Raw genomic sequence first — 14,564 nt, 5'->3', positions numbered from 1 at the left:
GAGTAAGGGCCCCAAACAAATGAAACACACACACACACACACACACACACACACACACACACAAAGGCAGTGTAAGTGTAATTCTTGAGGATAACGCAAATGGAGAAAGACAAGTGATGCCCCAGTTCATTGCTGTCAAGAGTGTGTAGAGCAGTGCTTCTCAGCTTTCCTAATACTGTCGCCCTTTAATACAATTCCTCATGTTGTAGTGACCCCCAACCTTAAAATTATTTTTGTTGCTACTTCGTCAGTATAATTTTGTAATTTTTGCTACTGTTATGAATTGTAATGTATATATCAGTGTTTGCCAGTGGTCTCACAAGACTCCTGTGAAAGGATCACTTAATCCCCATCATGACCCACAGGTTGAGGACTTCAGATTTATACCATGACTTGGGGATAGAGGAAGGGAGGGGAGCTGTTTTACTCCTTGAGAAGTCAGAGCTGAAGAGTACTTTGATAGAAGAATTCAGAGGACATATGAGGGAGAGGGAAAGGTGATGGATTAAGGAAAGAAAGACAGAGATCTATAAAGACTCTTGGTTGTTCTGAACGTTGCTAATTCCTTCACAAACATGTGAAGAAATTTCCAACAGGCAAAAGCAGAAAGTACATGAAGGGAGGACAAGATACAGACTACAGCATTCACAAGAGGATGAGTACTGTTCGACAGGATATTGGGCAACATTTCAGAACACTTGTTTTATGATGAAGGGAAAAAATAGCCTTTGGTTAGGTACAGTCCTTCATATCACGTCTTGGAAGAAAAACTACAAACCTTTTTCAATTAATGTAACCAAATCCCATAGCAACATCTTGGAATATATATGGGAAGATGAGAGTATGCAATACCTGGCAAGATTGGGACCATGCATGCAAATATATAAAAGAATATGCCTGATCATGAGGGTAAATTAGCTAAAAGTAATGCAGAAGTAATGTAGATATTATAATAAAAAGATAATCAGATAGTTGTGATAACTACATTTCTTATATGCAGAAAGTTAGACACATTAAGATGATGAAAAAAGATCCCCGTCAAATTTTGAAAGTGAAAGCTACTGTTTATAAAGTGAAAAACAGACTGGGTGGAATTAAGGGCAGATTAGACACCGAAGATGAAAAGATTTGTGAAACTGAAGATAGAGTAGCAGAAATTATTTAAAATGAAAGAGAGCAAAGAGACAACTTAGAAAACAAAAAGAACTTCAAGAGGCATCCTATTATATATATAACTAGAGACCCTGGATGGTCACTGGAGGATGGGAAAAAAAAATACAGTATTTCCAATATAACAACAATTAAACACAATCCAAAAGGTCCAACAAGGCTGAGCTCAGGAAGTATGAAGAAACCGTGAGAGTTATGTCATAATCAAACGACTGAGAATCAATGACAAAAGGAAATACTGAAGGCACTGTGCGGACTAAAGACATTACATCAGAGGAACAACACTAAGGACAATGACAGACTTCTTGTGAGTAAAACTCTATCTTTGAGAACTGAGGAGAAAAGTCTGTCAGCTAGAGTTATAACAGCCACCAAAATTACTTCTTAAAAACAAAAGCAAACAAAAGCAAAAGAAAAATGAAGGTTGTTTTCCAGACACACGAAAGCTGATGAATGAATTTATCATCATCAAGTCACTCTATAGATGAATAAAGAAAGTCTCTCAGTCTAGGGGGTTGTCCTGGTTCCCTCTCTGGTTTACTATGAAGGAATGAAGACTGGCAGAAAAGCAGAAGACATGGACAGATAAACAATTTACATAATGGGGCTGGAGAGATGGCTCAGCACTTAAGAGCACAGGCTAATCTTCCAAAACACAAGGGTTCAGTTCCCAGCACCCACATGACAGTTTACAAATGTCTGTAACTTCAGTTTCAAGAGATCTGGCACCCTCACGAAGAGGTACACATGGTAAAACACCAATGCATACAAGATAAAAATAAATAAGCCATTACAAAATAAAAAAAAAAGTTACTTAGAAAAATCACTATTAAAAGTTTACAAATGATTTAAAATTTTAAAAACTAACTATAATAGCAAAGATTGGAATTTATAAAGAATACAATGTTGTAAAAGATGGGCACAAAGAAAGGGTAAATTAAGTATATAACTACACATTTTTTTAAGTGCTAGGGACTGATAAGATTCTTCTGCTGTCCTTGGACGGTACAATGTCATCTCAGGGTAGATTGTGACATATTGAATATTTACTATAATTGTGGAGATGGTCAGTAAAATAACAGAAGGACGTTGTAACTATTAAACTAGAAGAGTCTCTAGAAGGAACTAGATGGTCAGTAAAATAACAGAAGGACGTTGTAACTATTAAACTAGAAGAGTCTCTAGAAGGAACTAGATGGTCAGTAAAATAACAGAAGGACGTTGTAACTATTAAACTAGAAGAGTCTCTAGAAGGAACTAGAAGGAACTATTAAACTAGAAGAGCCTCTAGAAGGAACTAGAAGGAACTATGAAGATGTAACCTTAAAGGAAAGAGGAAAAGGATCAAGAACAGCTGAGGAAAAACAGAAAACAAAAGAGCAGCTGACAAAACTACAACAGGAACAACAAACTAACCAAACCAACGACCTAAGCAACCAACCAACAAACAAAAACCCAAACCAAGCAAACAAACCTCAGCAGCAGACAAAAGAAGCCACCAAGAGCCAACCAGGAGTGTCATTTGCACATATGCTAAGCATGCTCATCAAAAGGCAATGGCTTTTGGTTCGTATGTCCATAAAGAATACATTCAATTGTAAAGAATGCATTCAGTTTGAAAGCAAAGTAATAGAAAACAAGTATAACCAGTTACCATTAAAAGAAGACCCATGATGGTGAAAGCAAGCCTCCAGTCCCAGAATATAGGAAGTGCGGAAAGGTGGTTTGGGAGTTCTAGGACATTCTGGGCTACATGAAATCCTCTCTCAAAAAGGAAAAACAAAACAAAACAAAAACAAAAAACAAAAGAAGAAGAAGAAGAAGAAGAAGAAGAAGAAGAAGAAGAAAAAGAAAGAAAGGAAAAGAAGAAAACTAAAGTAGGTTTGAGTGGGATAAAATGTCACTTTTCGGGTGCTCTCTCGTACTTGCTTATACATCCACTGTGAGAACTCCAGGACTGGCAGGATTAAAAGGGAAACAAACAAATAAACAGACTTGGAAAGTTCAATGTCCCACTCTCAATAGTTGACAGACCATGTAGACAAATATGAGAAAGAAGTCAGAATATTTGAACAACTCTTAAGCAGCCTGATCCAGTTTACTTTTAGAGAGTACTCCCTTCAAAAGTCATGGAATATGCCTTCTGTGTAAGCGACAGCCCAGTTACTGTGAAGACCGAAAGCTGTTCTATAAAATGAGACCCAATAAACAAACAGACAAACAAACAAACAAAAACACTGTGAGTCTTATGAAACCTATTTCTGACCACAAAGGAACTGTAAGAGAAGTCATTAATATAAAGATGTCTTGGAAAAAAGTCCCTAAACGTTGTAAACTATGTAAATTCAAGAGCAGGAATAAGTAAGGTATAAATAAGGACAGAATCAAGACGGACAGAAGGAAAAGGAAATTATGTGAGATGCTGTTAAAACACTACTAAGTAGTATAGCTTTCCTTTAGAAATAAAGAAATGTCTAAGGCCAGTGACCCCCATCTTCAGTCTCAAAGAAAAGAACAAATTTGATTCAAAGTAGTAGGGGAAAAAGTGGAGAACAAGGGAAGAAAAACAGTGAAACATTGATTCAGAGATTAATAAAATTGACAGCCCTCCAGTCAAATTGATCAGGAAGAAAACACCATTCCTCTCATTAAGCATGAAGGAACACTGGGCCTCAGAGTCTGAGTAATCTATGATCTGAGAAGGGTCTCTGAATGAAAGATTGTCCAAATTAGGTTGTCTGAGGTATGTCTTGATAACATTAATTGAGATGACCCTTTCCTCTTAAGCTGCTTTTGTCAGAGTGTTTTATTACAGCAAAACGATAAGAAACTAAGACAAGTAGTAATAAAGGGATAGTATCGTACAGTATATGATAATCAGCACACTTGTAATTTCAACAATTTGAATAAGTATATAAGTTTTTGAAGAAAAACATCAAATGCAATTCAAGAAGGAGGAGTTAATTTGATAGCTGTGAATTTGTAATTAACATTTCCATAAAGGCTAAAATGCCTCCCTCAGTGACTTACATGAAGTATTTAAAGAATGTACAATAGCAAAAATACCCACACTATTCTAGAAAACTGAAGGGAAGGTATATTGAGGGTTAGTTTTAGCTGTCAGTGTGACAGGACCGACCACCACTTGGAAAATAGGCCTCTGAGCATGCCTGTGGGGGATTGTCTTGATTACATTAATTGCAAAACCCATCTACTGTGGGTGACAGCATTCCGTAGACTGAACCCTTCAATTATGAGCTAAGATGAACCCTTTCCCCTTCGGATGCTTTGGTAATGGCTGCTACAGGAAAAACAAAACAAAACAAACAAACAACAAAAATATGAGGACATTGTTACCTTAACACAAACACTAAAGAAAGATATTACAAAATAGAAAATTAGATTCTAATACTTCTTTTTGAATATACATGGGAAAATTCTTAAAATAATTCTTGGAGATTGAGTCTTTTAAAAAAAAGGACAATAAAATGACTAACTAGAGTTTTTCATTGCACAAAGTTAGCTTGACATAAGAAGTTCAGCCAACAAAACTGACCAGATTAACACACTAAAAAAAATAAAAAAGAAAGAAAGAAAATTCATTTGATAATCTTATTAGTCACAGAAACAACAAAAATCAAAATACAAAATCTGCTCATGATTAAAAAAAAAGAAAAAAAGAAAAAACGATCCTCTCAGCAACACGGGACGCATCAGGCCCTGGGGCTCATGTGGTTCACAGGCTGAGAGAGCTCCCTGAGTGGATCTGATCACTGCTATTCAGAGCTGCCCAGGGAATTATGAACATGCAGTAAACTGCGGAAAAGTAAAATAAAATTCACTAGGATCAGAAGCAAAGGATTGAAGTTACTTCTCGTCATAGGTACCATGATTATATACAAAATACAAATCTTTAAAAGAACTACTGGGCAAACAGGCATGGTGGCAAAGCCACCAGATGCAAGATCAGCATGCGAAAGAAAATTACATTTATATGTAATATAAACGAAAAATTGGAAATCAAAATTAAAAAAGATTTAGCAGAGCATGGGATGTTTTGGGATAAATGTGGCTCAGGTATATTAGGCTCATATATTTAAATCTATTTAACTCTAGTGATAAATAAATGGAAAAACATACTGTTCATGGGTTGAAAAGACTCAATATTATAAACATCAATTCTTCATAAGTTGATGTACACCTCAGACACAATCCTGATTAAAATTTCAATAAGCTTAAAGAAGAAATCAATACATTTATAGGGAAATAAAGGAACTAGAATAGCCAGTACAACTTTGAAAATGAAAAATAAAGTTGGGTCATTGGCAAAAACTAATTTCAAGATTTTAATTCAGGGATAGCGATGAGGACATGGTGGCTTTGGGGTCTAGATCCACAAATAGAGTTAAGAAAACAGTGGAAAGTGCAGAAGTGGGCACTTCTCCAGTATCACTTGAGAAGATGAGCACGCACACTGTCATGGGCATGTAACCTTTTAGGACCCAAACACACTGCTAATTAGGTACTATATTTTCACAAGTATGGATACATCTATGAGAAATGTCAAATGCTACATTTTGGATAGTCACTGTGACATTTGATTTATTTATTTGTTTTAGTTTCTTCAGTATGCAATTTGGTGTTTGGCTTCTACTTTCTCATTCTACACAATTAATAAACATTCATTTTTGACTCTTTGATGTTGTCTTTAGGTCACACTATTTTTTTTTTTTCAAAAGAGTGATTTGAGCTCTTGGAAGACTACGTACAAAAACAATGTATTCGTGTTTTGAGATGGCCTAGATTTCCTAATGGCTTTTAGAGCTTTTCTATAATTTTCAGTTTTAGCATAACAAAGATTTCCTACATCTATTATCCAAACTGTTCATATTGCCATGTGTCCTGCACATTTGTATTGTTAGTGAATACTGAGTCATTTTAGGAGCCATTCCCAATATTTTATCATACCCTGATCCAGTACATTTCAATCAATTTTATCTGTTTTGAATCATTATCTTCTGAAGTTATCAATAAGATTCATTGCCACCTGATAGCAAATTCATTCATTAATTTTTGCCTAATTAAATATACTCCCATGACCGTATTTCATGGCTCTGTGTCCTTATTTTTCTCCTTATTTCTACCTATTTGCATTTAGGCATCTGAACCCATGTCCTAGACATCTCTACACAGTAGATGAACATACAAGCTTTGAATGTTGCCTTTCCCTTTGGCTGAGGAGTGAGTGAGGTGCCCTTAAGCCCCTCCCCGGAGCTAACCTGTGGTGTGTTCTTGTGTTTCACAGGGAGAGTGTGGAGAGCCTGATCCAGAAGCACTCCTATGCTCGGTCACCCATCCGCACCTATGGAGAAGAGGATGTACTGGGAGAGGAGAGTCAGACAACTCCAAATCGAGGTAAGGCCATGTACCCTCTGGAGATGTGGAACTGCTGGAGGCCAGAGCACTTGACTGGGAATGCAGGCAAGCTGGTCCTCTGGGAATACATGCCAATAAGTGCCTTTGAGCCTTTTCAGAAGATGCGGTCTGCAATGCTGATCCTCATATGCCTCATTATTTTGCTTGAGTGGCGACTCCACCTGAGGTGTGTTTTTCTAGTAACAGACCACAGAACCTTTGAAACAGAGTAGTGATGGGCTTGTCTGTGACTTACTACCAAAGAGCCACCAATCACACTTTGGAACAGTTTCATACTATTTTTGAATCTCAGGTTTATTATTTGAAACCCAGGGATATTTTATGAGGATTAGTTCAAAATGAAGAACACTTTTAAAAGAGGATTGTCATGACAAATGGCCCCTCACTGGCTCTAATAATTGAAGCAAGAACTTAAGAAAGGGCTGGGGAGGTGTCTCAGTCACTTGTCATTCCCTGTTTTGGGAAGCAAAGACGGACTCAGGCCTGGGTTCACTGGCTTCCCAGACTGTCCTGCTACCTGAGCTCCAGAATAGTGAGACACTACAACAAAAATCGGGGCAGTGGTGTCAGAAGTTATCCACTACGCAGTACACTGTGAGTGAACATGAACGACACAGAAAAGAATTGAGCAGTTCACCTGAGCAGAAAGCTCACAGGGAAGACATGGCACAGGGGAAACAAGAGCAGAAAGAAGGCCAAGACAGAGGAGAAAGGCCAGGGGTGGCCCACCGAGGGGCCCAAGATGTTCACCCGGGAGGGAGAATCTCTACCATTCTTTCTTGTGTCTCAAATAACAAACAACATTAGTGGAAACACAGGCCATTTCATATAACTCAGTGAGAGAAATCTGTGAGCTTTACTCCTTTGGAAAACTCAGCATTCCCTCCTGTTTCAACTTCTGAACACCGATGAAGAACTTACTCTCCTGGTTCTCATGGTGGCTTTGGGAAAAGGTGGCTTTGCTGAGACAGTCCCAGCTTTCGTTAGAGAGGTGCCAAAATGAGATCATATCCGCAGGCAAAGTGTCGCTGTTCAGCCACTCTGGAATACGCAGGCCACGCAGTCAGTTGAGTATTTTTCTGTTTAGTAAATTCTTCCTTCTGTGTAAGCTGCAAATGAAGTCTGCTCACCTAGAAAGTTGGATCTACCCACTAATAAATCTCTGGTCGGTGTGTCTTTTTGAATTGCCAATCTAGCACTAAAAAAAAAAATAATAATAATAGTTTTGTTAATTCTTTGAGAATTTCATATAGTGTATTCTGATCAAATTCACCACCGCCTTCTAATCTTTTGCCAGATTCAACCTCACTTCTTTAACCATCCAATTTTAAGTTCTCTTTCTTTTTTAATCTTTATCTTTATGTATATGACTGTTTTGCCTGCATGTTTGTATATGTACCATGTGCATGCCTGGTGTCTGCGTATGTGAGGAGCAGACATCAGATCCACAGGAGGGAGGCTGGAGTTACAGACTCTTGTGATCTGCCATGTGGGTGCTGGGATTGAACCTGGGTCCCCTGGAAAAGCAGCCAGCATCCTCAGCTGCTGAGTAAACTCTGTGGACCCCTTTAAAAAACAAGAAGTTCAGGGGCTGGGGAGATGGCTCAGAGGTTAAGAGCATTGGCGGCTCTTCCAGAGATCCTGGGTTTGATCCCCAACAACCACATTGTGGCTCCCATCTGTAATGAGATCTGCTGCCTTCTTCCGGTATGCAGGCACATATGCAGGCAGAACATTATGTGCATAATAAATAATTCTTAAAAAAATCCCCAGAAAACCAAGTTCAGTTTGTGTTGCCAACTACTCTTGGGTATGAAACATTAGCAAATTAAAACAAACAAACAAACAAACAAACTGCTCTTAAGCTGGGTGTAATGGCACGTGCCTTTAATGCAGCACTTGGGAGACAAAGGTAGGCATATCTCTATGAATTTGAGGACAGCCTGATCTACATAGTGAGTTACAGGACAACCGGAGTTACATAGTGAGACCCTGTCTCAAAACAACCACAGCAGCAACAACAAAAGAAAATAAACTGATCTTTAGCTCTTTATCAGTGATGTTGAAGTAGCAACTTGAGTCTAATGAGTGCTTTTCTTACAGGATCAGCCTTTACAACATCTGACAATTTGTCTCTCAGTTCCTGGGTATCATCGTCTTCCAGTTTTCCTGGATTTCAGCATCCACAGCCCCTGACTGCTCTTGGCACCAGCACAGCGTCCATAGCAACACCCATTCCTCACCCTATCCAGGGCTCTCTGCCACCGTATAGCCGCCTGGGAATGCCTCTGACCCCATCTGCGATTGCCAGCTCCATGCAGGGAAGTGGCCCCACGTTCCCTTCGTTCCACATGCCTAGATACCATCACTACTTCCAGCAGGGGCCCTACGCTGCCATCCAAGGACTACGCCACTCCTCCGCTGTGATGACTCCGTTTGTATGATTCTTCGGAGAGTGGGGGAAGCCAGGTCCAGGATGTGCAAATGGGTATGAAAATATAAGAGAGGGTTGGGTGGGTGGGATGTGGGGTACTGGAACAGGGGCTCTCCACGGAACACAGGACTCGTTAACGAGGAGAGCCGGACTCACAGAAAAACCTACTTGTAAGGGAGTGCACCATGGGCCAGGATTCATCTGTACTTGGATCCAGGAGAGAATCAGTGTGAAGTTTAGCCAGCCTACTCCTACAACTCATAGGATATCATTTTACCCAGAAAGCTTAATAATCGAAGGCAAAGGAATCTGAAGGTGCATTATTCCCAATGCTTAGAAGTTCTGTTGTTGTGGTACTGTATAAAATCCGAGTGTATAGGTTTCTTTCTGCTTTTAACAGGTTCAAAGCATCGTCCAGAAGGCAATACTTTATAGCATATCAACATGACTAACTCAAGTCCATTTCTCCCAATAGAAAATGGGAGCCAGTAGTGAAATGTTTGTAGAGCTATAGCTTACGCATGTTTAGTTTTCTTTCTGTCGGTTCACCGGGGAAGGGGCAGAGTCGGTGCTAATATATCCTGTGGGGTGAATGAATATGTGGTAATGCCTTTATCAAGTTCCTGCCATATCCACAGGCCATAATGCCATAAACTCTGTCTTCAGTCCTTTTTTTCTTCCCAATAATTTTTCCCAAGAAAAATTGCAACAGTTTTTAGTTATGCAATGAAAACCCTCTGTATGCTATTTTAAAGCAAAAAGCTCTGTTACTATCAGAGCTTGGCTTTTGTGGGGCTGCGTTCTCAACAGGCTGCTGGCATAGCCATTGACACCAATCCAGAGCCGTGCATGGATGGGTTAGGCTCTCTTTGCCCAATTAAAATCTGGTGATTCTCTTCTGAGGAGAATTTCTCTGCCATGCCATGGGAGCCAAAGTCCCCTTAATTTTCCCTCCAGTGTCATCTGGAGCTCTTTTGCATATGAAAACACTTCGAGCCAAATTCTGATGTTTTTTTATATAGATATATAAATGTGGTTTATTGAGGCTGCCATCCTGGTCAGGGACTTGCCAGTTACCAATTTCCATGCGGCTCACCACGCTCTCCTGTATGCTTATGGGATTGGATGTGCCCTGTATCTCCTGTCTCACTGTGTTACATTTACAGACTTCTTTCCATTTTCCTTGGTTCCTAATATAAGATTGCACGCTGATTCAGCGACTCCCTGACAGAAACACTAACAGTTTTTATCGGCAAACTAGAGCTTCCTCCAGTTCTTGCTATCTTTTTAAGCTTTTCCTCTCAGTATAAACTGGAGATTATGTTCTACTCCTCTACAGCCAATGTTAGTTCTGAGCACCATATACCTTAGCATTTACAGCAAATCCGATATTTTTGCAATAGTACATTTCCCTAATAATACAGATTCCTTAACCTCATTAGACTTTAAGCTTTGAAGACAGTGTGTCCCACCTATAGGGTGTGACCAGTTTGCTCCACATAGTTCCCCTGAACCTTATTTTAGTTTCAGTTTTGTATGTAGTTTTTACTCTGCTTTGTTCTTACTTTAAGCTTATTGGATATGCCCAAATTCATGGGAAATAAGACTATTGATGGTAGAAGTGGATTTAGGCATAAATGCAATATCCTCACCACATCACTCTGCAGCTTCACGTGGTAGTTTTAGTGTTAGGGTTTTTCCACGTGGAACGACTTCCTAGGCCAAGTTCAACCTATGAAACAAGGCACCCCACACAGCCTAAGTGTGGGATGCCAGCTCTAGATTTTGCACTTGATATTCTCTACCAAAGTCTATAGTTTACTTATAAAGAAGCATGAACTGTTAAGAAGACCTTTTTAAACTGCCATGTCAGACCCTGCAGGTGAAGCTATCTTCTTGTGTGTCTTGTAGTAGTATCCACAGGGAGTTGGCTTCCAGATGAAATACCAATGTGCATTTCTTTAAAAACAAACCGTTGTGAGTGATGTTTAAAATAAATGCCCACAGAGCTAGGGTAGGCGATTGATATTTAATAACTGGCCTGTTGCAAACCCGCCTTGGGATGAAGTGCTGCTGTCTACAGCAGGAAAAACAAAGGGGCTGTTTTACAGGGTGGTCCTCACCTCTCCCCGGTGCATGCTGAGATTCTAAAGTGAGCCTGCACCTGCATTTTCTTTTCCATGAGAATGAAAGCATAGCTTTAATTCTGTTCTTGTAGTTTTCCCAATCCATGTGCCTCACAGCAGGGTTGTGCCTTTTTTATTTTAATTGCTGTCATATATGATCTTTTGGCAGTATTTCCTGACTTACTAATTTTGCTTGCAGTTAGGGAATATGTGGACTGAGTGAATCACATGCTGCCCAGCAAAGCAGGCTCTCGAAAAAGTTCTCCCTAAAATTCTTAACTGGGTGTCTGCTTTCCTTGTTGGTATTACATGAACCAGACAAGAAACCTCCCAAGAAAAATGGGATCATGTGAGTGCCTGGCAGTCGAGACTGGGAGCCACTTGTGTTTTTCTGGTTTGCTCTGGTTATCACTTCTTATTAATCCTTAGGGAGTTTACTATTTAAAATCACCAGGTCTGTTCCACCAAAATTTATGGCAAGAATTATATATTAACTGATAAATTCAATTGAATAATTATGACCAAGACTTGAAAATACATTTAGAATAAATTCAGGGCTTCCTCTTCATGGACATTACATTATTAACAAGCATGGCCAAACACTGAGCTGCTGAAGATGCCCGGCCAGGCTTGCTTCCTGAGCTCTAGTGGAGTTGCTCTTTACTCGGTGGGTTCTAACATATGTTCTGGTTTCAAAATACACCTCAATTATTCTAAGTTGAGTTGTGTCCAGCCCTTATTTAGTGAATCATCCCACCTGCTTCCTATCCTTAGTAGGTTCTGTGGAAATATATCCAGTTGGGTTTGACATAGCAACAATTGTTAGGTAGCATGGTCTGTCTCAGTGGCTTTCTGCTCCACTGCTGGCCTTGTCAGCTTACACTGGCGGGGTCTTGTCTGGAAGGGCTATCAGCCATCACAGTTGAGTAGGTACAGAGAAGCCGCTCCATAGAGATTCATCAGATAGCCGAAACCTTGTGTAAGAGTTGCACCGACTTCTCGGGCATTCTAAGATCTTACATCCTCAGCCACTTCTCCAGGTAAAACAGCATCCTCCACAAAGTAATAAAAGGAAAAGGAATCCTTTACAAACTCAAGAAATATTCACAGTAGTGGAACCTCGTGGCTCACACTGCCTGTGAGCATTTCAGGGAGATGTTAGGATATTTATCTTATTTCTCTCTTTCAGACGGACCTTTAAAGCTATATTGCTTATGTAGAGGCCAGTTATATTAAGAAAAATCATTTACAAGTGAAATGGAGGGAGGGCATCCCACCTCCTTGGAGAGGCAGGTAAACGCAGTGGTGGTGTAGCCACCGATGAGCAGACTAACATACCGCTTTAAAACGCATGTTTTTATCCAATATTCTACTGAGGAAGAAAAACTACTTCCATTGTTAATTGGGCAGGGAATTGATCTTCCTGACAAACAAAACAATACTCACTCTAATATAGCAGTAGACAAAAGATAAAACATTTAGCTTGTTCCTGTAGAGAGTTACTGTGGGAAGGATGGGTTTTATATACACTTTGTATTGTTTGAGAATGAAAGACATTGCTGTAAATAAGCAAAGGGATGGTTACAAACTCAAAGCTTCAAGAAAGTGTAAAGACCCTTTCACCATGGCTTACTGTTCTATACCAGTTAAACAACTCCAAAAACATTTATCTTTTTTTCCGCAAGCTTAAATATAGGAAGGCTAATTTATAAGTGTTTGATGGGTTCATACTCCATAAGCATTTTCTAGTTTTCTTCATCGGCCTCTCTCATCCTCTCATATAATCTCAACCTCTTACCCTTTTAAAGAAAGCATCCTGTAAGGAAAATAATTTGCAGTGAGTGTGTGTGTATGTGTGTGTGTGTGCACACTCAGGTGTGAGTGTCTGTAGTAGTGGATCTGGACAAAAGATACAATTTGTTGTATTTTACTTCACTTCTGGCACAAAGACATCATATTTAGTTGCTTTTTAAAGAAATTTCAGAGATATGGAAAGGTTCTTCATGTGCTAACGTATGCAGTTCTGCAACACCTGTTTAGTTGACTCTGTCACAGTCTCCTTGTTTGCTGTGTCTTCATTTGCTTAATGAATTGCGTGGAAAAGTCACTGTGATGCAGTGTGTGGGGTGGGGAAAGGGTGTGGGAAATGTTTTATGGGGGAAAAATTATAAGCCTAATACTATGAAGCAACACCTAACGAAGTTCTGTTTAAGTGCAATATATTTATTTCTGCCAGAAATGTATTATCAACCCTATGTAATATTTGAAGCATAACATGTTATTTGTAAACAGCTAAAATTATATATTATCCCAAATTGTACAGAAACATGACTGTGTGGATACTAGTTTCTTTTGCTAAGAGTGGTATGGTCTCTCTCTCTCTCTCTTTATATATATATATGCACACATTTACAGTTTTTGTTACTACCTACTGTGACCTTTGGTGTCTGTATTCTCACCTGATAAAAAGAGGAGGATTAGATGACACCAGAGTTCAACCTGCCGTACCCAGGTACGACTCTGGGTTATGATGCAATGTTCTGGCGTTGTTGGTTAAGGAAGAGTGCCCTCATAGCCCCGCCTTTCTCTCTTTCTGGTACTCCCTTCGCTCACTTATTCTACCCAGTGAACCTCCAGGGACATATGATTTTATATTCCTTACACCAATTAACCCTGAAATTGAGTCTATGTAGCTTAAAAATTCCTGCCTTATCTAAGCCACGATATACGTGGTGATGATACAGCCAGTGGGCCGACGTAAGTAGGACTAGCCAAATTCAAGTTCTTAGCCATCTTCCACACGGTAGCTCTGCAGAATACATGGTGTTATTTTTACATTCTGCTTGCAAGCATCTGCTCATTTAGTGTGTGCTGAACTCATGCTTTTATAAAAATATCTATTTGGAAGAATTTCACGCGTAAGAGAAATGTTGAATGTGAAAGAAACTGCACGTTTTTTATTCAGAAGCACCCATTCTTAGCCTTAGGCTCCATTTGCTTTACCACATGTGCACTGAATAGCACACACGATGGTGCATGTGAACAGGTAGGCATAATGCAGTCACTGCCTTCTGAACTGAGGGAGAGTATGTTGAACCCTATGGGTCACTTCCCAAAGTAATTAAAAGCATGTTTTAACAACAACAACAACAACAGAAAGTCATAGCAGTTTTGGCAACTGCAAGAAATCTAACAAGGATCTATCACCTATATTATAATTTTGTTAATTGCCTGAGCATATTTTCTTTCAGTACCAATTTACTTCAGAATAATGCGTTGCATTATTCAGCTCCTCAGCTTGTTTTGCTGCTTCATGACAAGAGTATTTTAACCAACTTGTGGCTGGTTTATAGCATGTCTATCGTTAACTACTTTGATGCTCCATTTTTCCAGATTTG

General features: G+C 39.4%; 1 protein-coding gene across 1 annotated transcript in view; it reads left to right on the top strand.

Annotated features, from left to right (window-relative positions):
- Tbx20 (T-box transcription factor 20) overlaps window positions 1-13,492 on the top strand; it is a 53,477-nt gene extending 39,985 nt beyond the window's left edge. The window contains exons 7-8 of the mRNA XM_021644999.2: window positions 6,476-6,585; window positions 8,710-13,492. Of these exons, the coding sequence (XP_021500674.1) occupies window positions 6,476-6,585; window positions 8,710-9,050 (451 nt within the window). The 3' untranslated portion in view covers window positions 9,051-13,492. The remainder of the gene's footprint in view (window positions 1-6,475; window positions 6,586-8,709) is intronic.
- Window positions 13,493-14,564: the final 1,072 nt, after the last annotated feature.

This window comes from Meriones unguiculatus, chromosome 1 (assembly GCF_030254825.1).
Source record: "Meriones unguiculatus strain TT.TT164.6M chromosome 1, Bangor_MerUng_6.1, whole genome shotgun sequence".
Classification (NCBI taxonomy): domain Eukaryota; kingdom Metazoa; phylum Chordata; class Mammalia; order Rodentia; family Muridae; genus Meriones; species Meriones unguiculatus.
This window is presented reverse-complemented; position numbering and strand designations above follow the sequence as displayed.